We start from the raw sequence: 27,880 nt of genomic DNA on the forward strand, positions 1-27,880 counted from the left end.
AGAAGATGATGAGAGATTTCATAATTAAAATTCCCCTGCTTTTATTGGGGAATTGGGTTGTGGGGGAGAGATTTAGACGAAGACGAAATTATGAAATATATAGAATATCAAAATGATACAACAGGAAGGCCTTTTAAAAAGCTAACATTTTTCAGGTACCCTAAAATTCCTAAGACTTTGTTCAAATCTGTTGATATCCCCGAGAGCTTTCTTTAGCTCCAGAGAAAAGTGGGGTTTTGATCAATTCTTCCAGGAATCTCTGCATATACTCCCTGCTATCTGTCCCACCATGTCTGCTCCTTCATCCCGCAGTCCTGATTCTAGATCCCTTCAGCAGAAATTACTTGTGCTGAGTGGTATCCGGCTTTCCTCCCTTTCTGGACATATATATGGAAGATTACACTTCCCAGCAACCTTTGCAGTTAGGTGGGGCCACATGATTATGTCTGGCCAGTGAAATGTGAGAGGCAACGGCATGCCAGTCTCTTCTAGACAGAGGCAGTAAAAAGTCACTGTCCACCAGAATCTCTTCAGAAACTGAACAAGCCATATATTCCATCCAGATGGCACGCTGTGGGAGGGCAGAGCAGTCACTGGCCTGTGTCCCTGAGTGACTATGTGGGGCAGCACTTTCACACCCCATGTCAGTCACGTAACATGAATGAGAATATACTCTTAGCGTCATAAGCCACTGTGATCTGGGGGGGGTCACTTGTTCCCGCAGCATAAGTCAGCAATGCAGCCTATCTTCACTGGCAGAATCCTTTACCTGGGATGTCTTTCCTGTCTCTCTTTGGCCCCTTTGAATTGGCAGCTTCCTAAAGACAGTCTCCATAATTCCCGGACCTACTTTTGACCACAACCACTGACTTCAGTTCTTCTGAGATCCATTTTTTATAACCAGTGATCAGCCCTGTTCCCCTCAGTGGTCAATTGGGTTGCCTAATCACTACCCCAGGAGTGGACATTTGGGCCCTCTGGGAAGTTGGGTCGACTCCGTGTTTACTTTTCAGTTGAAAACCCGCCACTGAAGTGAATTTGTGAAAGAGTTAACATCCTAAGTCAAAAGCCTTCTCAAGCTTCAGATGGGGTTTGAGTCACAGTTACTGTGCAGAGAGTCTTTTGTTGTATCATATATAACATGGTCAACGAACTAGAAAGAGTTTCTACAATCTATAAATACTAAGTTACCCTTTGGCTTTGAAAAGCCATCATATGGAACGGGACAAGAGTAACACAAAGGTCTACAGTGGGAGTAGTCTTCAGAATCTCTAATGAGGAGGCTTCGGGGAAGAAAAGGCACTTTTCTACTGTGCTTGTGGCAGTACATATTCTGTTTTTTATATGCATTGTCCCCTGTCAAGGAGACAAGCTGCTATATTACTCACAGGATTATGGCTAAGAGGAAACACAAAATTCTAAAAATACAGCATGGCTTTTAAAGGTTGCTCTTTGCATAGTTTGTCTCTAGATGCATTGGAAGATTAGGCATCAGAAGGCTAGAATGCCGTCCTTTCTATTCCCATGAGCAGAATCAGACTCACGTCTCTTGAATCTACACTCTGAGGAGGCAGGAGCGGGCGCCTGATTACTTCAAAGTCAGGCTAGTGTTTCCATTAGGCATTTTTATGTGGGAGCAGCATAAAGAAAGGGTGCCCAGAGATATGGGAATCAAAAGGGTCCCTGCTGGCACCCAACAGTCCACTCTAAATCTTTGGAGGTATGGCCTCATTTCTTTCTGCCCTTTTTTCTCAGTTTGAGCTGGACTGAGATCATCTCATTCAATATGACCATTTTACAAATGGGAAGACTGAGGCCTCAAGAGAGGAAATAAATTATACAATGTCACATAGTTAGTGGAGGACAGAGTTAGGACTGTTTTTTCTTCTACCCTACCCTCCCTTGCTTGGTCATGACTACTCCCTACATTTGGAAGCTGTCAGAATCCTCAAATCATGCTGAACAGAGCCCCAGATGTGGTTATCACTTCAGACTCTCTAGGAAACTCTTGAACTGCTGATATCTGTGGAAGGATCTGTAATTGTGATTCAAAACAAAAATACAATTGAAAAGGCACACATGGCCACCAACATAGTTTTAGCTTTCACCGCTGAGAGCCACATTGAGGCAGAAACCACCCCAGGAAGTAGCTAGTAAGCCATGAGCCCTTGCTGCAGACACAGCTCCATAGACGCTCTGGTGAGTGGTGACGCTCAGGGGAGGGACAGGCTGATCCTATCCCTGTTCAGTTCAATGAAGAATCTGATCTCTATCCTGGCAGCACAGAGTGGTGGGAAGGGCTGTGCCCTTGGTATCAGACTGGCTTTGAATTCTAGATCCACCTATTGGTTGTACCACTTTGGGCTTAAGTTCTTGGAGCCTAACCTTCCTCATCTGCAATGTGGAAACTATGGCATCAGCTACTCATATGGTTGCTCCAAGAATTAAGTCCTATTGCAGGAGCCAGGATCATTGTTGGCTTCTAATCGAGGCAGCACAGGTAGTGGGGAAAAGCCTGGGCCATGGAATTGGATGGCTGCAATCAGATCTCTGTTCTGTTTCCCGGTCACGTTTTCTGTACCTCTGTTTCCTTAACTGTAAAACAAGGGCAATGATGTCTACCTCTCCAGGTTGGTGAGAGGGTAATTTATGTAGAGCTCTTAGCATAGTGCCTGGCATATAGTAAGCACTCAATAAATGTTGTCCGCGATTATTCTCATTACCAATAATCAAAGTTAAATTGTCTCTATAGATCAAGGGACCTGAAGTATTCACTGTGCTTCAGTGACCCAAATTGCCCACTCTGTTTTGCTGTCTCAGCTGCCCCTCCCACCCTCTGTAATAGGCTTAATCGCCTTGTGCAAGGGAGTGGGCCTTCTCTCTGGCCCCTTGGATGTGGGGGTGAGAAGCTCTGGCCTAGATTCTTTCAAAGGGAGGCACTGAGGGGCCTGGGGCACAGCTGGAAAGCAAAGGAGTCTAGTGTCTGGTGAGGGTGATGCAAGCCTGTAAACTTAGCGGGAGAGATGTAGGGCCATATCTCCTGCCAAACAAAAGTAATATGAGAAGAGACTTCCTAAACCTTCAGGGATGAAGACAGCCAAGGAGAGGCCCTCAATCTTTACTTGCACTCTCTATATGAAGAAGATTCAATTACACTATTTGGTTCATCAATATCTCAATATTCAGCACTGATTAACTCAAGGGGCGGAAGACAATTTCCCCCTTGGTCTCAAGAGAGGGCAATCGTACATGACAAGAGCAAGGCACTTGAAATTAATTAAAGGAACATTTCATTTTTCTAGTGGAATGAGGTTTATGACTTTTAAGGGCTCTAAGATGATGGGCAGAATGCCCATGGAATTGGAATTAAAGGCAAACCAGGTGCCAGGCCTGAAGCAGCAGACTTTAGTTTCCCAAGATGGGGCTTCTCATCTCGAGCGCATACCAGGTTCATTTTACTTATTTACGTGAATACACCCCCCACTTGGCTCACATGTGCCTACAGATATAATCTCAAGAACACACACACACACACACACACACACACACACACACCCCTGCATGCATACACCTGTACAAGTATGCATTCCTGGTTTATTTTTCAATGGATAGACTGTTAATGAAGAAACTCTTTTGAACTCCGAAGTACTGGATTTCAAAGGCTGCAGAGGTGAGGTAAGGTAAGGTAAGACTAGAGTTTTGGAGCCATTGTCAGAACGGACGATTGTAACCCTTTCCCAGGACCAGTATCACTCTGCGGCCACTACCAAAAGCCGTTTAGAGATCTGCAGCTCTAACCTTGCTCCTCTGTGAACACCCTGGCAAGCTGGTTCTCTCTGGCATTGGCACTCCTGGTTTATATCCGGTTACTTTTACCCTGGGCTCCTGGGGGTGCAGGCCTTGGTAGAGCTGGGGGTAGGGGCATCAGCTTGTGGCCAAGCCCAGGAACTGCCCCTACAACGTTCAGGAGCTGTCCACCCCTTGACCTTCTCTAGGAGCTGGGCTACCAGTTTCCTAAGCAACAGAAACAGCTAGAATAGGGGTGCTGCATATAACACCTGTAAACAATGCCAATCAAATGCCTATATGTGGGTTGAGAAGTGGATTATATCCCTATAACTACGGGAATAAATAATATGTCCAGTGAGTGGGAAAGCTGATTCACTGGTCCATGCGGGAAAAAAAAATGAATTATGCTGTGTGCAAATGTGTTTGAGTGTGTGTGTGTGTGTGTATGTGTGTGTGTGTGTGTGTGTGTGTTTTCCCCAGACCACTTTCCCTATTTCGTGGTCAGGTGAAGAATGAGACTGTGGCAGACTATGTGTAGAACTGGTTGCAGGATGCTGGGGTGGCTCAGTTGGTTAAGCATCCCAACTCTTGATTTCAGCTCAGGTCAGGATCTCACAGTTTGGTGAGTTTGAGCCCCATGCTGGGCTCTGTGCTGACAGTGTGGAGCTTACCTGGGATTCTCTGTCTCCCTTTCTCTCTCTGTCCCTCCGTAGCTTTCTCTCTCTCTCTTTCTCACTCTTTCTCCCTCTCAAAAATAAATACATAAACATAAAAAAAAAACCCAAAAAACTTCTGCTTGCTTTGAGCAATAGTCACCATTAACTCTTCATTTTCCCACTGTAGCAGTGATTCCAAATTGCTGGCCCCTGGACAGTTCCAAGTTCACGAGCAAAGTTTTGCCAGTAAGTTTTCACCAGTGAACAGCAAAGAGAGGAAAATGAAGACCAAGCTGTGAGTTTTTAATAAAGCTAATTTAATTTAGTAGAAGTAACTGTCCTATATTCCAAGATTAGGTCTTTCAGCTCTTTCTTATTGTTTTTCATGATTAAGAGCCCCTCCCCCCTTCTTTTTTTAATGAAAGGAATGTGATATTAAATTTTAGTTAGATCTTATTTCTTACTAGACATTTTTTACCAAAATGAAAAGTTGGCAACCCACTGTCAAATCACTTTTTTTTTTTGTTCTTTTACAATATTTACTTACTGGTAAAGCCAAATTTGGGAAATCATCACGAAGATTATCAGGCAGTATCTAGCTCAGCAGTTCTCATTCTGAGTGTACATCAGAACTGCCTGGAGAGTCTGTTTTAGACAGAGGTTGCCAATCCCTGTCCTCAGAGTTTCTGATTCAGTAGGACTGGAAAAGAGGCTGGAGAATCTGTATTTCTAGTAAATTTTCAGGAGATGCTGCTCACGGGTCAAGGACCATACTCTGAGAAACACTGGCCTGGCTTGTCCATGGTGGAATGGGGGAGGCTTTCTGAGACTTGAAGGGAGGGTCCTCATTATAGGCAGAGGCCTGGAACGCTGCCAATGCAGAGACACTGTCCCAGACGCTGTAGCTGTGGGCTTCAGATTTCTTCCACCTTCCACTAGCAAGGCCAATAATGTGGGTCAGGGAAGCAGTGCTCCTACGAAAGCAAACAAGCTTGCTTTCTGAGCTAAGTGACTCTACAAAGACTAGACTGTTCCATTTCTAAGCTGGAGGAAGAGAGAATGTTCTAGGTTATCCACCTGATATGTCAGCGCAGATTCTGAATGTGTCAGGAATTTCTCACTTGTGGTTACTTTTTGCCTTTGGTGGCCATGGGCTGCAAGGAAGGTAGTACAGAGCTGACTTCCTTAGGCCCTGGGGTGATGAGAGGAAAGACATTGGGGCTTAGGGCTAAGGATTCAGTCTGTGACATCCTGCTGAGATGACTTATGCAGGGTCAGCCTTTTGAAGGCTACTTAATAGTGTTCTTTATTTGTTTTCTCACTCTTTCCCACTCTGATTTCTCTAACTGGGATGTCCTCTGAGGTTATGTTCATTTTATCTCATTTTTCTTCCAAACAAATGTATCACCCTTATGTATTTTAATGTTTATATAATACTTGGTTTAATTCGCACACTTAATACTGCCTAAGAACCTGGACCCTGGTTTGGTGTTGGGCTAAAATAATCTGGCAAATTACTGGCTCTTCAAAAACATACACATTAAAATAGAATTGTACAGAAACAGCAAATAAATACAAATAATATGTGTTTCAGGGATATGTATTTTAGCTGATGATAGAACGTAACTGATCATAAATGTTCTAAGTGTCAGGGGCCCCTGGGTGGCTCAGTCGATTGAGCTACCAACTCTTGGTTTTGGCTCAGGTCATGATCTCATTGTTCATGGGTTTGAGCCCTGCTGACAGTGTGGAGCCTGCCTGGGATTCTCTCTCTCCCTCTCTTTCTCTCTGCCCCTCCCTGTCTCACACACAGGTGTGTCCTCTTTCTCTCTCAAAATAAATGAACATTAAAAAATACAAATAAATGTTCTAAATGTCTGAGTTACTTCTCTGAAGCAGGTTAGTCATCCTGGGGTCTACCATTAGCTCTGCATTCCGGTCATGGGATACACTAAACTATAATGAGTACATGTGGTAGGGACCAAGTACATGATTCATGGAAAATTATTCTGGGTCAACAGAAAAAGGCAAGCGACAGAGTCAGGTTTCTATTGTCTTTGCTCCTTAAAACAGCAACTGGAGAAGTAGTGTGAAAGTGGACATCTGAAACCCAGCTTTACATTTTTCAGGAAAGATATGTGAGCATTCCTTCTGTGCCCTCCCCTTTTCTGTCCCGAAGCCCCAGTCCATCGGGGTCTCGTGCGTGACGAGAATGCTCAGGCCAGGACCTACGACAAGATGAGACACGTCCAGTGGATTTATTTGGGCTGGTAGTTTTCCTGTGTGCTATTTTGTGACCAGGAAGAGAAACAAACAACCCAAACTCAGTCCTCCTACACAGGAGAGCCACTTACATTTGTCCTGCAAGGAATCGTGGGGCACTTCTCCCTGAGGACTTTCTTCCAAGTCTCCATAATGCAGAACCTTGTGGTTGGGTGAAAGTCGACAGTACCAAAACTTGTCTGAAGGAAAAAAACACACAAATTTATGAGGTAAGTGATTCTGATTTCTAAAAGTATCGACATCCCGGGCGCCTGGGTGGCTCAGTCGGTTAAGTGTCTGACTTCGGCTCAGGTCACGATCTTGCGGTCAGTGAGTTCGAGCCCCGCGTCGGACTCTGCTGACAGCTCGGAGCCTGGAGGCTGCTTTGGATTCTGTGTCTTTCTCTCTCTCTGCCCATCCCCCACTCGTGCTCTGTCTCTGTCTCTGTCTCTCTCAAAAATAAATAAACACTAAATTTTAAGTCTTCAGGAAGGAAGGAATTCTAGAGCCCTGGGCAATAGGCCTCTTGATCTTGATATTTAGTTAGCACTGTTCTGACTAAAATACATTGGGTAACCACTGGGGAGGTTATTAAATCCTTCAGGCATAATGGCAGCAGGTGTTCTGCGGTGGTGGCTTCCAGAGCGTCGTTTCATCAGTATTTATAATGACTATGGGCATCCTTCCCTATCCTCTTAGGTCTGGCAAAAGTGGGGAGGGAAATGTAGAAAAAGCAGCTTTCTTGGAACTCCTCTGCTTCCATTTTCCTCTCCGAGATTTTAAAACTGTTGACGTAATTTACTTGTGCCACATCTTAGTTGCTATACCGAACCCCCACCCCTGGGGCTAATACATGCAAATTAATCAACAAATGGATTTTTAGGATGCCAGTGATACACATAAGGGGTGGAGTTTATGAGGAAACAACCTAAATGATTCAGGGATTTATCCAAAGAATGAGGATATTCACAATCATCTCCTCTCTAATTCCTAGAGTGTAGTCCTCTGAATAGACATGACTAGAAGGGGATTAAGAGGTGCAGTCTTCCCTTTATAAATGAATAAGAATGGGGATGTAATGTATGGCACAGGGAAAACAATCAGTAGTATTGTAACAACTGAGTATGGTGACACATGTAACTACACTTATTGTGGTGACCATTTTGTAATATACGAAGTACTGAATCACTATATTGTACACCTGAAACTCAAAAAATGGAAAAAAAAATTAAGACAAAAATAAAGAACTAGACATGACCAGGGTCTTAGGACCATACTTACAAATAACTCCCTCAACTTAACCTCCTCTGTGTTCCAAGGTAATAAAAATGAATAAGCCTGAGAGGTAGGGGGGAGGCAAAAACACTTTTTATAGATAAGAAATTTAAATTGTGACAGCAATCTTTGTGAAGCTCTCAAGCAAGGCTGTGCTTAGATGCCTCCTCCTCCAGGAAGCCCTCTGTGATTACTACTGCTGAAGGAACTCTCCTCATCCTCTTGGATGCCCCAGTGTCTTCTTAGTGCCCCCATGTTAAGCATCTTAGTATTTCCCCTTCTTTACCACAAACCCTAGGCAACTTGCCCTCGCAGGTGTACTGCTAACAATGACTGATGGAAGAAGAGGACTCAGGATACTCATGAGCCTGGACAGTGTGAAGCCAGAGCTCTCTAATGACAGCCACTGTCTTCATAATTGCACTGTCCCAATCCCTTGGCACAGTGCCTGGCACATGGGGGTTGCACAGTTGGTGTTGGTTAAATTGATAAATGAGGACCCAAGGGGACTTGGTCAAAATGCTTAAGGCACAAAGCATCTATGACCTTGAAAGCATCTATGACCTGCAAGCCCCTTTGTGCAATGATGCAGTTGGCAAACATGGCGGCCTGGGTCAAGTCACCTCATTACTGTGTCTACAAACATGTATTGCTTTGAAACTGCTCTGACTAGAAAGCTATCACAACATTTTAAAGAAAGGGTTTTTCTATCTAAAATCGCCTGCACTGCAAAGCTTATATTTTAACTAGGACTCTTTTAATAGAAAAGAAAGATTTAAAAATGGAACTAAAAGCCACACAATGAACAAAGAAAATGCCCCAACTTGATCTACAAAAGCAAAACACCTTTGGGATTCCTATCTTCCTCATCTATAAATAGGGTTTGAGAACTCTTGAAAGTACTCATAATATGGCAATCCACATATTTAAAAGAATCTGAACTCTGCTGGAAAAATCTGGGAGGAAAGGAAAAGTTATTTTCTGGCTAGGGAAACATCTGGCGTTGCTCAATTTTCAAAATTATATCCATACACACAACATAGGTCATTTTCCTGGGAGAGTATTTCAAAGGCAGAGAATAAAGTTATTCCCTGAATAATTCACAGTCATTTCAATTAGGCAAACATGTAATCATCAATTTTCCATGAAGAACACATTTGGGAATCGGATTTGTAATTCACAATAGGAACTGTGAATTCCAAGGGAGCAGGCCATGCTTTGGCCGTGAGTAGCAATAGTGCTCAGGGGGTGGGGGGCCTGAATGACAGGCTGTGGAGGTTCCTCCTCCCCAAAGGGAACTTTCACCTTGCCTACATAGCCTGTGGAGACTGTCCAAAGCCAGCTGGAGAGATTTTCTATGAAGCTTTCTTCCCCTGATACCTTGGCGGTGCAATTTTTAGCTAAGTGAGCAACTGAAGGGTGACAGAAAGCCAGCAAGGAGTCAGTGAGCTAGCTGTGCACTGGGATATACAGGTCTTTTTTAGAATAAGGTCCCAACTGGTTCTTTCCAGGGATCCCTGGCTTCTTAAGCTGGGATAAACTCTAAGGGTAATGGTAGGAACCTAAAGCCCAAGGGCCAGTATGATGCAATCAAAGATCAAAGATCATTCATTCTCAATATACTGGTGAGTGTTAAAAAATTTAAGTGGTATAACCAGATATCTTGTGAAGTAAAATGCACAACTTGCGTTCGTTTGTAAGACTTCAAAAGTTTTTGCTGCATATACTTTCAAGGGAAGTTTACTTATCCAGTGAATATTTGCAGAGTGCCTACAATACATGCAGCACTCTATTAGGTACAGCACAAAAACTGTTAGGGTGAAAGGCAGACAATGAGAGACAAAGCCAAGAAGCTCTAGGGCAACGGGCTCCCTTAGTTCTTAGCGGCAAATAAGAGAAACATGGTGGAAACACTTGTTTCCCAGGTTTGGGAAGTAGGGACAGGGACTCAGGGACTCTGGCACACTGCAAGGAAAAACAGGGACAGGGAAGGTCTCTTGTGTAACATACGCTTCGATTCAGAAACGAAGACAGACCCGTGGCTGTCTGTCAGGGTTCCTGAAGGCCAAGCAACCATCTTTGCAAAGTTGCCGTTGACATCTGCTTCAAAGGAACCCAAAAGGCTACCCAGAATCCCACCTTAACAATAGCTGGTGCACAACTGACAGAATGTCCTCCTTCCAGGAGGCCTAAATTCTCTTGACTTTTAGGATACCACACTCCTCTAGTTTTCCTCCTTCCTCTGGCTAACTCCCCTCCTATCCTCTAGAAGTTCCTCTTTCTCAGTCCCCTACTGCAATGGTAGAGAGCAAAAAGATCGGCACGTCACCGACCTAAGTGATTGCTCTGTTGCTTCCCATCAAACAGGAAATCTTGGAAGGATGACAAAGTGTTGGAAGAGGGGCTGAACTGGCTTGGGGAAGCTGTTTTGACTCATAAACAAATGGGTGGATACTGTGCCAGTATCTTCCTCAGGATAAAGGCTGGGGTCATTAGTTCTGGGAAGGTTTCAAGGCATCATAATGTGTGTATGTCGGTCTCAAAGGTGGAGCTGCCGTAAAGCACAACAGGGCTGCCAGCTCTGAGCAGCGAACACACCGGCTCATCGCGTGAGACGATTTCAGTGTCAGCTGGCAGCAGCAGCTTGATTTGCAGTTTCTTTTATGGTAAGAAAAATGTGTATTTCTTTTCAAAGCCCAGCATGATGTTACTAGTTCCTCAATCCCTCTGGGCAATGAATGAGTGGATTATGTCATTAGAAGCAATTAGCAGGAGGCAGTGAGAACATTATCAAAGATTGTTTACTAGCATTTAAAGAATAAACAGGAGTTAATATAGAGGTCTTCCAGTCAATTATGAGTATTAGCACATTAATAGCCATTTCTTCATTCCCCAAATTCAAAAACTGACAATTTGGAGACAATTTTGTACTTCCTTTTCTTGGTCTGTCTCTGTATGTGTGCGTGTGCGTGCATGCATGCGTGTGCATGTGTGTGTGTGTGCGTGTGTGTGTGTGTGTGAAGGATGAGAGAGGAAAGCTGGTTTCAGAGCTCACAAGCCTGCTAAGAAGGTCTCCAGGGCTGATTAAAGCTATTCCCAATGTCACATAGATCATTACAGAGCTAATAACCACTGACAACTGTAATTCTTGCAGCACTGCTTGATAGAACTTTCTGTAATGATGGAAATACTCCACAGATCCTTATCCAATAATAAGAAAAGAAGAATTAAATTTTATTAAATTTCAATTAAATTAGCCATAGGTAGCTTTATCCAACAGTACGACTGATCATCTGTCTTCATCATCAAGGCTGGAGACATGTTTGGGGCTGGCCAGTAGGACCGTAGGGGAGGTGAGCAAGCTGAATAATAGCTACCACTGTTGAAAGTGAAATGCTGGGCAGTTCAGTGAGGCGCAGGTCAGCTCTGCCATAGACTCAGGGGGACATCTTTGCCTTGGGTGCAAAGCCCCCAGTTGGCTGGTGACTGCTGGCACAGGGAATCCTGACAGACCTGTGTTTGGGAAGCAGGTGGCCTTTACTAGAATAAATTTTTAGAGCACTTCCCTTAGGATTTTGGAGCTTTCTCAGGTTAACCTAAAATGTGCAACGTCTTCAATGTGTTCAGGTCTTCCTCCTGCCCAGGCTTGAAGCTTTCCAAGTCACAAAACACGAGGGACTTCAGCAATGCTTTTAAAGGGAAATGGTGATGAGATACAAGATTCCTCTATTGGTCTAATAAAGGAGGACAATGAATATAGATACAGACAAAGGTCATCCTGCTTTTCAAATCTTCCTCATTTCACCAATCTCCAGAAAGAGACAGGTGTTTTGATTCAGAATTCTGCCTCCCTAGAGACTGCTGTCTCCTTTCACAACAGAAGATGACTCCAGAGCCCCAAATCGTCTTAAAGATGGTTTGGCCTAATCTGCACTTTGGAGTGAAACAGACCTGGGCTATGCACCTGGCCCTCACACATCATCTAAGTGGCCTTGGCCGAATTATAAGAACCTTAGGGATCCCTGTTCTTCTTTTGTTAGGTAATGTTAATAATTATATGAGTAAAACATATATAAGATATCCACTTATGCACGTTTCACAGATCTGGCTCACAAATATTAGTATCTTCCTGTTCTTCCAGTTAATGGTAACCCTCCTGTCTACTACTGGTCCCTCCACCTTTCGAGAACAATGATTATCTGTTATTCTGATCTGCAGGAATGTGCTCTGTCCCTGAAAATCAATTGGATTTTCTTCCTTTGAAAATATGCTTTTATTTTCCCCTTTTTGTTAGAAAAATAAGTTATGATAAGGCTTAATTAAGCCTTAAAAGAAAATTTCAATCAAGGACAGTGGAAGAAACAGCCTGCTCCTACAGGGGTTCTGTGCATGAATAGACCACTTGCCACTAGGTTTTCTGGGTGAGCTAAAAGACCAACATAAGGTATATCACCCTTGGCAGCAGTGCGGAAGTCTGACAATTCCTTGGGCGGGGGGGGGGGGGGGGCATGTTTTGGTCACTCCTGAGCTCCAAATTAAGTTTGTCATGTTAGCGCTTAGAGAAGGGATGCTGGCCAAAAAAATGGACAGTGTTTTCAATGAGAAGCAAAAGTTTCATGTTGTCATTTCTTGAAATGACATAACAATGTGTAGCCCTGGGCTCTTGGCAAGACGATGCAACATGAATGATTCTGAGATCAGACGAGATCGGGCGCGTTCAGGGTGGTATGGCCGTAGACGCAACATGAGTGATTCTGAAAGCCCCTAATCTCTATCTCTGAAATCGAAGGAAAATAGGGAGCAGTTTCTGATCCTGCAGATTCTCATGATGCAAATAATGGCCCTAACACAAACAACTTCTGGAGTTTCATCCGAACTGTCTCCTGCAGAAGCAAGGCAATCTATCTCATTGTGAAGCAGTCTGAACAAGAGCCTTCCATACTCTGTGGTAGGAAGAGAATGGAGTGAGGTTGGCATGTGATATCCATTGCCAATCTACCATCTGTGTTTAAAAACCTATATTCTGAGGATCTACAAGCTAAAATTAATGATAACTATCACTAATGAATGTTTGACAATGTGTAAAACACTACACTGAGTGCTACAGATGCAGGATTTTATTTAACCCTTATAACTGTTAGATGTAGAAACCATCATCCTTTGACAGATGAGGAAATAGGAACGTAGAGCGATCTAGCGGGTTTCCCAAGACTACCCAGCTAGTGAGTGGGGAAGCAGGCACGAGAATGCAGCTTGATGTGTTTCACATGATTTACTGCGGTTCTAATGTGGTCAGAATTCCAGGAAACCCAGATTTGCGAATATCTACCTCAGTCTAACCAAGTAGCAGAGCTGTGACTGAGGCAGGTAGAATTATGGGTAGGTATTAACGCAGGTCTTCTGGCCAAACAGTGTGGTAAAGGACTCTGTCTGCTTCTCCACTTTCCAGTTCTGTGGGACAAAAAACTCTTTCATATTTTCCCCTATAAAGTTAATACTTGAATCAACTCATCTATATCCAAATCACTGTTGGACAAGTTTCAAGGGAGTGCGGCCGCCATTCCTTCACCGCGTGTTTGCTCTTTAAGCTGTGACGCCACATGGCTGCTCCCCTCTGAGAGCTCCTGTGGAAGTACACCTCTTTCAAAGGATTAAAATGATTTTACATCATATCCTCATTAATCTGTGTAAATCTAAATGGAATATTTTGATGGGGTGATAGGAAACCAATTTCAGCACAGTCTGCTTTGAATCCCTACTTTTAAGCACACAGACCTAGTCATCAGACTAGGATCTTGTGCTGACAGTGGATCTTGTGCTTAAATCCATTTACCAAACACCAAAAGGCCTTCCTTTCTGCATCCAGAAGGATGATTTTATATTAAACACAGATGGCCAGGCTCCCTAGGGAGCTTAACTAACGAATTTATAATCTAGGTGCTAATATTTCTTCGTTCATTAGGGAAGTCGTTTTTAGAAAACTGGACAAATTTTCAGATAACAGACTAACACCTCTTTAGGCAAAAAACTTTCATTATTATATCTAGAAACAGGATTATTCTAGAGTCCACTAGAATAATTTCACCCTAAAAAGGGAAGACTCATGGCAAAGTAGACTGGAAGGTTATGTTGACTTCTTTGAAGTAAGTTCTGGAGGATCCTAGCTGAACATCAGTGGAGGCATTGGACGGTTTGTGTCTATGTGCCACTTCTCCCCTCCTCCTCCCACTTCTATGTCCTTTGCCCAAGCTGAGTACATAAAAGCTTTATAAATCATCTTATGGGAGCATATGTCCTGACTATTGAGTTTTTCAAAGGTGATGAAGAGATCAGGCATGGAATTGACTCTCTGGCTAACTGGGCTAATTAGAGATCATCTAGTCCTATTCTCTCACTTATTAGATAAGAAACTGTAGCCCTGAGAGGTCATGTGTCTGCCTAAAGGCACCCAGCTGGTTACTTAGAGTTGGGAAGCCTAGAATTAAGTCTATTCACTACCAGCTCATTGCTCTTTTCCTACACCATCTCCCTGAAGAGTAGGAGCTACCCTTTGTTTAAGAGCTACATTCATGATCACCCTCCCTCCTTATGCTAACTTCAGGATACAGGCCTTGTTAGCTCCATTTCAGATGGAGAAACTGCCCACAGTCATGCAGCTGGTCAGGAGAAGAGGCAGGACTGCGCCCATTTCATCTGGCTCCAGGTCTCCTGTCCTCACCACCATGCCACATTACCTTCCTGGAATAGGAAGATGTCCAATGCAAGGAATGTGGTGAGAAAGATGTCAATGCAAGAAATGCCCTCTTCCACTGCTCTCCCAAAGTGAGCCTTTCTTAGCACCAGCTGCATCTCAGCCCTTATTATTATTCTGCCCATTGTCCTCTCCCCTGAAGCCCCCTTTGAAGCTCACTGCCATAGCTTTTCAATCTCTGGGAACAACCCGAATTTTCATTCCTCAAGGAAGTTCCGCCGTTGGAAGTTCTTTAATATGATTTTTAATGGTAATATTCGAAATAGTTTGAATTTACTCAACATTCAGCACAAAGGCCATTTAAGTAAAGGGCCAGGGGGATGGGCTCAGCAAAAACATGAAATAATGTTTGTCATTAGTGGGTGAGCTCTGTGTCTGAGCAGAACATCCACTGAGTTTCAAAAAGATCTGCCAGAGTTTCTCCTGGGTCGTAACTGGTGTCTGTTCTTGGTATAACTGTTAATTCTGATGCTTGTTCCTGGCTGTCCCTCAATCTCTTCACCTCTCCCCAGATCTTATTTTTCAGTTTTACTTTCTGTTTGTTTGTAGGACAATATGATAGGAGTACTTTGACTTTTCAGTCAGCAGCCTGTCAAAAGAAAAAGAAACCAAATAGTGGGACTTCACTTCCCTAAAAACAGCTGGAAGTGCTTCCCACCTATTGGAACTACTCTAATGGCACCCATTTTGACAAGATATTTTTGGATTAAAATTCGTTGAGACAATTCTTGCAAGAATTGTCAATAGAAGTTCTTCTTGCAAGATTATCAAAACTGATTCTATCCCATCTGGGTTCACTGTTACCTGCATCTCCAAATAAAGTAATTTATATCTAGAAGAGAATCAGTATTGGGATTTGGGAATAAGGGCCATCCAGGCTGAAAGTTTCAAGATCAAACCCAACACTAGGTGCCAGCTCTCCTGACAGCAGAGTGAGTCATTAAAAGTAAGGGCCATAGGGTTGCTGGAGTATGAATCCTTGCTCTTCTGCAAGTTGATCTTTGAGCAAGTTACTTACTTGAGTAAGTTACTTACTCCTCAGTGCCTTAGTTTCCTTATCTGTGAACTGGGCATAATCACAGGATTACCTATGGTTACCATGAGAATGAAATGCATTAAAATAAGAGCCTGGCACATGGTAAGTGCTCAGTACATGTTAGTTGTTCTTGAACAACAGTTCCATGGGTGTTCTGGTAATTCTTTGATTCTCTCTGGGTATGCATCAGTAGTCAAATCTTACCTGGGCTGCTATTCCTGTTCTGAGTACAAGGCTGCACAGCCTACTTGTAAACTAGCACCCGTGCCCTGTGATACCCCATGGAGTGGGCCACGGTTCACCCTAGCTGAGGGTGGAGTGGTCCCAAACACAGTACCTTGCCTCCGTCGGCAGTTGAGTTTCCTAAAGCAGGTCCCTTCCACAAGGCGGTTCAGGCGTTGTTGTTTGATCAGCTCCAAGATTTCTGGCTGAATCTTCTCCTTTAGTTCCCTGTGAAGGACAAACATATATTCCATAGCATGCCTTGAGAACAGCGGTTGGTTGAAAGGGCATCATGGGCATGGCTTTCCAAGGACTTTCCGTGGTTTTAAATGCTTACCAAACATTTAAAGAAGAGTTAATACCTATTCTTTTGAAGCTGTTCCAAAAGGTAGAAATGGAAGGAAAACTTTCAAAGTCATCCTATGAGGCTTGATTCCAAAACCAGACAAAGACCTCACTAAAAAGGAGAATTACAGACCAATTTCCCTGATGAACATGGATGCAAAAATTCTCAACAAGATACTAGCAAATCGAATCCAACAGTACATTAAAATAATTATTCACCATGATCAAATGGGATTTATTTCTGGGCTGCAGGGCTGGTTCAATATGTGCAAATCAATCAATGTGATACACTACATTAATAAAAGAAAGGAAAAGAACCACATGATCTGCTCAATAGATGCAGAAAAAGCTTTTGACAAAATACAGCATCGTTTCTTGACAAAAACCCTCAAGAAAGCAGGGAAAGAAGGAACATATCTCAACATCATAAAGGCCACATATGAAAGACCCACAGCTAATATCATCCTCAATGGGGAAAAACTGAGTTTTCCCCTTAAGATCAGGAACACGACAGGGATGTCCACTCTCACCACTGTTGTGTAACACAGTATTGGAAGTCCTAGCCTCAGCAATCAGACAACAAGAAAAAATAAAGGCATACAAATGGGCAAGGAAGAAGTCAAACTTTCACTCTTTGCAGACAACATGATATTCTATGTGGGAAACTAAAAGACTAGACCAAAAAACTGCTAGAACTGATACATGAATTCAGCAAAGTCACAGGATATAAAATCAACATACAGAAATCATTTTGCATTTCTATATAACAATAACGAAGCAGTAGAAAGAGAAATCAAGGAATCGATCTTATTTACAATTGCACCAAAACTGTAAGATACCTAGGAATAAATCTAACCAAAGAGGTAAAAGATCTATCTCCTGAAAACTATAGAAAGTTTATGAAAGAAACTGAAGAAGACACAAAAGAAATGGAAAAACATTTCATGCTCACAGATTGGAAGGACACATGTTATTAAAATGTCTATACTACCCAAAGCAATCCACACATTCAGTGCAATCCCTATCAAAATAACACCAGATTTTTTCACAGAGCTAGAACAAACAATCCTAAAATTTGTATGGAATCACAAAAGACCCCAGATAGCCAAAGTAATGTTGAAAAAGAAAACCAAAGCTGGAGACATTACAATTCCAGACTTCAACCTGTATTACAAAGCTGTAATCATCAAGACAGTATGGTACTAGCACAAAAACAGACACATAGATCAGTGGAACAGAATGGAGAAACCAGAAATGGACCCATAAATGTATGGCCACTAATCTTTGACAAAACAGGAAAGAGTATCCAATGGAAAAAAAGACAGTCTCTTCAGCAAATGGTGCTGGGAAAACTGGATAGTGACTTGTAGAAGAATGAACCTGGACCACCTTATTACATCATATACAAAAATAAACTCAAAATCGATGAAAGACCTAAATGTAAGACAGGAAGCCACCAAGATCCCAGCAGAGAAAACAGGCAACAACCTCTTTGACCTCGGTTGCAGCAACTTCTTACTAGACATGTCTCTGGAGGCAAGGGAAATAAAAACAAAAATGAACTATTGGGACCTCATCAAGATAAAAAGCTACTACACAGCAAAGGAAACAATCAACAAAACTAAAAGGAAACTGACAGAGAGAAGATATTTGCAAAGGACATATCAGATAAAGGGTTAGTATCCAAAATCTACAAAGAACTTACCAAACTCGACACCCAAAACACAATCCAGTGAAGAAATGGGCAGAAGACATGAATAAATGCTTTTCCAAAGAAGATATACAGATGGCTGACAGATGTATGAAAAGATGCTCGACATCACTCATAATCAGGGAAATACAAATCAAAACCAACTGAGATACCACTTCACACCTCTCAGAATGACTAAGATTAACAACTCAGGAAACAACATACGTTGGTGAGAATGTGGAGAAAGGGGAACACTTTTGCATTTGGTGGGAATGCAAACTGGCGTAGCCACTCTGGAAAATAGTATGGAGCTTCCTCAAAAAATTAAAAATAGAACCACCCTATGATCCAGGAATTGCGCTACTAAGTATTTATCCAAAGAATGCAAAAAACTGATTCAAATGGGCACATGCACACTAATGTTTATAGCAGTGCCATCAACAATAGTCAAAGTATGGAAAGAGCCCCAATGTCCATCAACTGATGAATGGATAAAGAAGATGTGGCATGCGTGCACGCGCGCACACACACACACACACACACACACACACACACACACAATGGAATACTACTAAACGATAAAAAATGAAATCTTGCCATTTGCAAGACACTAGAGTATATTATGCTAAGCAAAATAAGTCAGTCAGAGAAAGACATATCAAATGATTTAACTCATATGTGAAATTAAAGAAACAAAACAGATGAACATAGAGGAAGGAAAAAAAAATAAAAACAGAGAGGGAGGCAAACCATAAGAGACTCTTAAATACAAAGAACAAACTAAGGGTCGTTAGAGGGGAAGTTGGTGGGGGATGGGCTAAATGGGTGATGGGCATTTAGGAGGGTGTTTGCTGGGATAAGCACTGGGTATCATATATATGAGATGAATCACTAAATTCGACTCCTGAAACCAATACCATACTATATGTTAACTAACTTGAATTTAGATAAAAATAAAGTAAGAAACAAAAAGAAAAAGAAAGGGCATCATGGGCAGATGGGGCAGGGAAGTGCAAGTTGCATCTTTCCACGACCATCCCACTACCTCCCAAGTTGGTGCTTTAGAGAATTATTTATTAAGAGTTAGTGGATGGGGTTATCTGTTATAACAACACTATAGATTCTCTGACATTTACAGAATACCCACAAAAGCACCAGCCGCTTCAGTGACGTTTTTCTAGACCAAAGTCTCCTGAGAAATTTCTTCCGTTTCACAAGTCATAGATATAAATGCATGCAGAAACTCACTAGACTCTGCCAAGACAATAAATATTTGGTCACATTTCCCCTCTACAGCAGGTAAACTCATAGACTACATCTACGATCTGACCAAATAGCATTACTGGTCAGTCCCGTAATTACTAATTCCACAGTAAACACTATATCCTGGGCAAACCACAGGCATTCCGTTCTGTCTCACAGATGGGAAAAACACATCACCCCAGACTCCAGCCTATAGAGATTGGGACAATCATGGGATAAATTAAGGATTATTTGCATCTGGTGTAGGGCTAATATAAAGTTGTTTTAGATGTACTATGCCATAAAGAGATCAGAAAGAGTACAATGGCTTCTAGATCTTTCTTTAAAGAGCATAATTTTTTTATCATGTGAAATTTTATGTAGCACCCTAGTGTTTGAGTCTGGTAAAGCTAGAGCTGTTCTAGCTGATGCTGGGCAGGAAGAACCCTCAGTAGAGGTGAAGTATTGATTTGAACATAGATCTAGAACTCAGAAAACTAGGGTTTCAACCTAAACTCTGCCCATGACTCATTTTTCATGTAGGTCTCAGCTTCCCCATCTGTAAAACGGGGATAAGAATCTTTTCTGGGAAACTGCTGTGACTCACAAGGGACACAGTATGAGTGCAAATGCTCTATAAGCACCGGACAGGAACACAAGGTATTACTGAATTTGCTTTGATAATATTCTCTCCTTTCCTCAGGCCACCTCTCCTTGTGGCCATATTTCACTGTAGTCAAGGCTCACATATCTGTCAGCTTCAATTTTAACTCTGGACCTGTTCTGGACTGTAGGCAAGCTGTCTCTACACGGTGTTTGGTTCACGGGTGGGGAAGGCACTCACTCTGGGTAAGTGTCTGCTATGAGCAGCTAGTGTCCTGTCCCATTTTAGCTCATCCCCTTCCTGTTTTCTCTCAAAATAGCTCATGTTTTGGGAATATTCATCAGTGTCATTAGTAAATGGGCAGTATTTCCATTTTACAGGTGGAGAAACAGTTCACAGAGGTTAAGTGTGGAACAGGGGTACAAACTTAAATCTTCTGCATACAAACTGCTCCTATTTATATGTGAGAAAAAGAGAATTAACAAGTTACATCAGGGTGCCTGGGTGGTTCAGTCAGTTAAGTGTCTGACTCTTGGTCGTGGCTCAGGTCATGATCTCACAATTCATGGGTTTGAGCCCTACAAAGGGCTCTGCACTGGCAGTGTGGAGACTGCTTGGGATTCTCTCTCTCTTTCCTTCTCTCTCTGTCCCTTCCCCACTCATGCTGTCCCTGTCTCTCTCAAAATAAATAAATAAACTTAGAAAAAAATTTAAAAAGTTACATCAAAGGATCTGGCCATTATCTAATGGGGTATGCCAGTACACTCTGCTAATACATATTTTAAACTCAAATGGCTTCAAATCTCTTGCCATTTGATACTGTTCCAATTGAGCATTTATAAAGCATAATATGGAGATTCATCCCTAATAATACAGCTTGGTATATTTGTAAAGCTATTCCTGTGCAGGCCTCCAGGGTCTCATCTCAGGCTTTCAGATCACTAAAGCTATTTATTATCAATGCTCAGCTTTTGTAAAATGGACTTAGTATATTGCAGCTTTGATGAACCCTGCTCTGAATGGGAGAAGAAGGTGGGGGAATTGCCAGGGCAGTCATACACAGCAATAAATCACTGCTCCTGACTTCCAAGTCAGGGCGATGGGGCAGAGAGGACAAGACTGTACTGCGAGATGAAGAAATCACTGGAGAGAGGGTTTGGGAATTTCTTTGATTTTTAGGTTAAGATGTATCTTTAAAGAATAGTTTTGGTAGGCTAAAACTCAATTATTAAAAAAAAGGAGATAAAGATGCAGAGAAGAGGACTAAAAGGAGGAAATAAGTGAAAGTACTTCCGAGTAATTTTAGTTGATGATTTATGACATCTTAGTGTGAGCCCCAGATGTGCTCATCATGACACATTCCATTATGGAACCAGCCCCAGGAGACAGACCACTGGAATGAGTGAATCTGCTGCTGCAAGAGTTAGCCTTTCCTTATTATGAACCCCAAAGGCCTCCAAAACATGAATGGACAATGAGAAAAAGGGGACAACTTTTCTGTTTTCTAAGTGATTTTCCTCTTCTTTCCGTGCAAATGGGACTCAGTTGCTATAAAATTCATTCAAATTAGGAAAACATAGGTAAAACCCACATGGTGTGTCTGTGGATGAGATTTGACCTCAGAATAATCCAGGCAACAACACCACGGGCTAGATTTGGGGTTTGAAATTCTCAGCTTGGGGTGAATGAGGCCAAGGTCATGGATTCACTGCCTTTGCTTTGATAGATATCCTTCTTATTCTATTTAAAGGCCTTGTAAATAAATAAAGGAAGAATGATTAAAGGGGGTAGGTTAAATGAATGTGTGAAGGACAACTCCAAGTCCAGCATGTTTCTGGAAGAGGATCCCAGGTATGAGTCCAGTGAGGCCAGCACCATATACAGAAGACAGACGCACCACTAGACTGGTGCGATGCCCCCCTGCACCTGTGGTCTGCCCTACTGAGCTGCTACTCAGCGCTCACCTACAGTAGAGGTTGGCTCACTTTTTCGGTAAAAGGCCAGGTAGTAAATATTTCAGGCTCCATGGGCCATACACTGTCTGGCAACTACTCAGCTCTGCCATAGCAGAGTGAAAGCAGTTGTCAGTATATAAACACACGAACGTGGCTGTGTTCCAATGAAACTGCATTTACAGAAACAGGGAGTGAGTGTGATTTGGCCCAAGAGCCATCTATGCTTTGCTGACCCCTGATCTAACATGGCTCTGTGAAGACTTTGGGTGGGTTGAATGACAGTGTCTGTTTCATGGAAATTGATCTGTCTGTGTTGACACTGGAGGGCCTCCAAATTCAGTCTTTGTACTTCCTCTGCTCTTTATATTATAGACTCAGGACTTTAAATAGCAACTTTATGCTGACAACTTCCCAAATTTGTATTTCCAACCTGGACCTTTCCGTTCAACTCCAGATTCATCAGTCCAACTGCCTATTTGGATGTCTCACAGACACCTCAAACGTGACAGGTCCAAAGCTGAACTCCTGACCCCCTGTGCTAACATCTTCCACTCTCTCTATCCTTTAGTTGTTCAGCCCAAACAAAACCCTGAGCTCATCCTCAACACCTCTCTTTCTCTTACACCCCACATCCAATCAATCAGGAAATACCTTTCTTATCTTCAAAATCTATCTAATCTATATCATTTTGTTCTTGGATTATTTAAGTAACTTCCTTACTGATCTGTTTCCAAACTTGCCTCCCTGGAGTCCATTCCCAATATAGTAGCAAGAGGGATCATTTAGAAACCCACGTCAGAGCATGCCAATCTTCTGCTCAAAACCCTCCAATGGCTCCCCAACAAGGCCCTCCATACCAACTTCCAGCCTCTTCTCTGGTCTTACTTCCTATTGTTCTCCCCCTTGCTTACTCTTTTCTAGCCACTCTGGCCTTCTTTATTGAGCACCCGGACCTACTCCTACCTCAGGTCCTTTGTACTGTTGGTTCTCTCTGCTGTATTCTTCTCCTAAATGCACACATAGCCTGCTCCCTTAAACATCTTTAGTGAAATGTTACCATCCCAACTAGAGGGATCTACTCTGACCACATTATTTAAAACTTCCAGCTCTCCATTCCCATGGTCTTTATCCTCTTTTAACATGCTATCATCTTATTTACTGTGTTTATTGTCTGTTTCTCTCCACAACAATACAATCACGATAGGGTGAGAATTAAGTCCTCTTTACTGCTGAATCACCAACACATAGAACAGCATGTGGCAGGCATTTGATAAGTATTTGTCAAGTGCACTGAACACTGAAAATTGTGTAACTGACCAGACCATTCTACCGGCACTGGTTAAGAGAAAGCATTGAGCAAAGCTTGTGGCCAGTCTTTAGTGAGGCGGCAGATATGCAGCATAGGCATTGGCCTTATTTCCGGCTCTGTTTGATTTTACTTTTTCTTTCTTACCTATACTTCTCCTGTACCTTCCGAGATAAGGCAGGGGAGGCACATACGAAGACATTCATAGTGTCAGTTTTATCATTTACATTTCAACAGTGTGACCACATGTTCAATTCTGGTTATCAGCTAATGGGTAAGAGTGAACATTTCTCTTAGTGGATATTATGTGCCAGGCATATGCTAAATGCTTTTAAAGAACTAGGTCATGCACATAACGATGCAACAATGTATACGCTTTAATCATCTTCCTTTTTAGACATTAACAACAGCAGGCTTAGGATGGGTTACGTAACTTGTCTACAGAGCCATATTGGTAGGTGGTGGCCTTGGAGTCTGATTCCAGATCTGTTAGCTGCCTGGGTGTGGATCTGCTACCTTTTGCTACTATGCTTCATTGGTGTTTATCCCTGCCTCTCTTCTCCCCAATATAGTGTTAAATGACCTATTTTTGGACTATTCAAGCTTTTTATAGCCATTAACTCGGATTGTGTGGATGGACTTATTGTCCCTGTAAAGTCATGCTAAGTGGAGAAAAACAAATATCTCCTCTCTGAAACAATGAGTTAAGAGCTAAGAAATAGAACAGAGCTTCTTCACCCCACTGAATATCCCCCCCCCAAATAATTACTCATACAGGGTGTGCATTTTTCTTCTCGGGAAACATCAACGTTTTATAATAATGGGATGTGTGCCTCAAAGCATCTTTGTGGCACTTAGGTTTGCCACCGTGTTGTGTGCGATAGTCACAGAGGCGACCAGGTGAGGGGGGGTGCACTACGGGGGTCAAGAGGCTGGTGAGGGTGTGGCCAGTGGGGTTCAGTCAAGCCCCAGGTAAGTCATTGTCCCAGTCCTCAAAATGAAAAGCTTAAACTGGATGACCTTGAAGGTGCTTTTCAGTTCTAAATTTCTAATATCCTAATCCCTGAGCTTGGGTGAGATGTGTCTCCTCTATGTTCTCATGACAACCCCTACCCGTGCTTCTTCCAACCAAGCCCAGTCTGTGGTAACCCTGCAACCCCAGTTTCACAATCTTGGACAGTGGGAGGTCAAGTGCCTCTGGTTCTCTGCCTGTCCCCATCACCTTGGGCAGAGCTGAGAAGGTAGGAGTCATTTGATACATATTTGTTATGTGAATTAATGAATGAATACAAACAATCATACATGTGTTGACTTTCTGTTGACTTGAGTTTGTTCTCCGAGCCATTTTGGCAGCTTTTAGGCTTCCTCCAATCCCACACTGAGTTCTTGTCTAGTTGGTCACTCAACAGACAAAACATCACTGGACGAGAAGCTGGAGGAGGCTGGCTGCCAACTGCCCATCTCAGAGGCCAGGATAATGATCAGGCTGGTTCATGGGCTCCACCCCACTTAAATTGCTATAGTTTCTGACAAGTCTTCATGACTTATTGCAACTATACCAAGAGCTCTAGTGAGCTGTGGTGCTTTTCAGTCCTGTGGCCAAATGATGCTGCCAAAGCTACATACATACCCAAGATTTCCTTTATATTTGTATGGCTCCCCCTTATGTAATAAATGTAAAGATAAGAGCTTCTTGTAATCAAGAGAATACTTCAGAATGTCACGGGCAGAGCCTCAGGAGATAAAGATATGAAGCCAAAAACAGGTGCAAAGGATTCACACTTCACATGCGGTTAACATTTCTACTTAGAATAAAGTCATGGTCAAACATTAATTGGAATCCCTCGGCCTCAACCGAGTGGTCTCTTAAAGTCTCCCTTTAGGCTTTAAGAATTGGTGTCAAAAAATAAGTTTCCTCGTGTTTACACATCCGCTGAAACAAACCTTATGAAATCCAACATTTCAGGACTGTAGGCCCTGGGATGGGGTGAGGCAGAATTGTCCCCCTCTGCAAATAAGAAACTGCGTCTCTGAGGGGTCAATCATTTATGTGAGGGGCTTTCTTTCTGGTAGGACTAGCTGGACCCTCTGGCTGAGGACCAGTGGCAAAGCCCTGGCAATGCCTGCTGCACAGCTGGCTGGTGCTCAATGCAGGTGTGATTCAAGTCTCACGATGCAAGCCAAAGACCCTCAGGAAGCGCTTCTCTCCCTTGCACCTAATGTCACCCTCACTAACATCTGCAGTTCTGCTCCACAGCCTCTAACCGTGGTTCTTAGGGCCTGAAAATAAACACATAGTAGACAGCTTGGCTATTGTCTTTTCAGACCTGTGAACTTTCTTTTTCTTAAAAAATTTTTAAATGTTTATTCATTTTTGAGAGGCAGAGACAGAGTGTGAGTGGGGGAGGGGCAGATAGAGAGGGGGACACAGAATCTGAAGCAGGTTGCAGGCTTTGAGCTGTCAGCACAGGGGGCGTGAACTCATAGACCACAAGATTATGACCTGAGCTGAAGTCAGACACTCAACCAACTGAGCCATCCAGGCACCCTGACCTGTGAACTTTCTTAAACCTCATCTTAGTCTTGCACTTTGCAAAGGAGCTCTGATGGGGTGGACAGAGCATTGGTTGAGGGATCAGTGGGCTGGAGTTCAAGTCCTGGCTCCTCACCTCTCTGGTCTATACCTGCTCCTTGAATGGGAGTAAGATCTACCTACTTCATATGGATGTGAGGAAATGAAATAGTGGGAGGGGCTGCTTTGCAAACTGCCAAGTATTAAAAAGGCCAAATATTTAAGAGTAAAAGACAGAAAGAGGGGTAGAAAGAAAAAGGATAAGAGACAGAGACCGAGAGGGTTAATGTCATAATGACACCTATACTGTAGGTTTGCTTCACCAAAAGTTCAGAAGAAGCTGTGTCCAGTCTTCTGCAGGAAGAATGAGAATAAATATCACTTTCCTTACCACTCCCTGCCTTTTCTCCTGTTTGCTTCTGTATAAATTATAAGGGTAACAAAACTGACCTGGCTCTTAGAAAAAGACAAGGGAAGATCAATAGGCCAGTTCTAAGAAAAGATGAATCAAAAAAAAAAAAATCCCCAAAACAAAACAGTCTCTGTGTTGAAGGTGCAGAGCATCCCCAAGATAGAGGTATGTGAAATGGCAACTGGTGCTGCAAAGTCCTATAAAAAGAGGGCCTGCTTCCTCTCCTTCTCAGGCCTGCAGGCTGATGGGCAAGCAGGTGATGCACGATGCTCTGCCACGAGGCAAAGCTGAGGGGGCAGGGAGAAGTGGATCTCTCTCTTCCTCTCAATCTGTCTCTTCCACCCAGGACTTCAGTGTTCATATTGCCCGAATTATCAGTGGCCCTTGCTCTTGTCAATCAAAGGGACCTACCGAGAATAGCTACACAGGCAAAAAAATTTTGTCCCGGGTGTTAGGAAAGGTCCCCCCCACTTTTCGACTATGAATTCTCAGAGGACTCGTCAGTCACCAGGCCACTTCCTGGTTTGGGTCCTGCTGCCAGCACTGTGCCTGCCTTCCCCTCAGCCAGCCCTGCCCAGCCTTCCTTCCTCAGGGAGCTGCTGAGACTTGAGGAACCCAACTGACATTGCCTGGAGTGTCTTTTGTTGGCCTTCTGTAAGGATCTCATGAGACAGCCCACGACAGGCCTTCAGACCAGAAGTGTTGGGTCAGAGCCTTCAAGGAGACAGAGGACAGCGGTTACTTACAAAATCGGGCGAGACTGGAAATCTTCCTGGTTCATCCTCTCAGACTGGCGGATTTTCAGGATCTCGGTGTAGCTCAGGTTCTGCAGTTTGCACTTGAACTGATCCAGGGAGCTAGGCTTGGTTGTGAGAGCTCTCATAACCTGCTCCTTCACCACCTGCATTACCTGTAGATGAAAGGAAGACCATAATTTTCCTGGGGGCCGTCCTTGCCCATTGGAAAAAATCTTCCGGAGATAATGGCTCCCTACCTCCCTTGACTTGCACTCTCTGCCCAAACCTTGAGAGTGCTTTTCCAAAGAGTAGACTACCATGATGTACATCTTCAACTTTGTCTTGTACCTGTAGAACCACAAGGAAGGAGATGGATGGACTAACTTGGGGTTGGGGATGAGAGGCCTGGCTGGGAGGAGTGGTCCATTTGCTCGATATATTACATGTCTGTGCTGAAGCCAACACCACGGACAATGCAAACTTGAAAAGCAAAAGAAGTCCAAGAGGCAGCGAGGACTCTGCATTACCATTATTTTTTCTGGAAGAATATCACTGAGACACAATCAACTGTGGAAGTTTGGTTGGCACCGGTTCAAATGAACGCGAAACGATACTCACACTCGCCCTTCCCAGAATGTTTTCCCCATGTAGTTAAGGCCTGAGTGTTCATACAAATGAGGGATTTGAAAATGCACACGTGCCTTCTTGAGCCAGGCACAAAAAAAAAAAAAAGAAGTCTATTAAATAGAACAGACATATCCCACTGGAAGCCTCAAGAAAAAAAGAATATGGTAATGTGCTATCCAGCCCACAAGGAGGCAATTAAACATTGCCTCCATTAATGTGGATTCATCTTCATCAGAATTTATAAAGCAGGGAAAGACTAGAGAACACAGAGGCATCCAAGACACTTGCAGTAATCTCCCTGCTTCTTTTTTTATCCTCTACTGCAAATGAAAACAATTGTTACCATTGACAAGGTAGTTACTATGTGCCAGATACTATGCTGGTGCATTATATATGTTC

General features: G+C 43.0%; 1 protein-coding gene across 7 annotated transcripts in view; it reads right to left on the reverse strand.

Annotated features, from left to right (window-relative positions):
* Window positions 1-27,880, reverse strand: part of ELMO1 (engulfment and cell motility 1) — a 533,507-nt gene that overhangs the window by 21,081 nt on the left and 484,546 nt on the right. For all 7 annotated transcript variants that reach the window (XM_049642952.1, XM_049642948.1, XM_049642946.1 and 4 more), the window contains 3 exons: window positions 26,864-27,027; window positions 16,107-16,219; window positions 6,800-6,907 (listed from right to left, as the gene is read on the reverse strand). In XM_049642952.1, the coding sequence (XP_049498909.1) occupies window positions 6,800-6,907; window positions 16,107-16,219; window positions 26,864-27,027 (385 nt within the window). The remainder of the gene's footprint in view (window positions 1-6,799; window positions 6,908-16,106; window positions 16,220-26,863; window positions 27,028-27,880) is intronic.

The sequence above is a fragment of the Panthera uncia genome, chromosome A2, assembly GCF_023721935.1.
Source record: "Panthera uncia isolate 11264 chromosome A2, Puncia_PCG_1.0, whole genome shotgun sequence".
Lineage (NCBI taxonomy): Eukaryota > Metazoa > Chordata > Mammalia > Carnivora > Felidae > Panthera > Panthera uncia.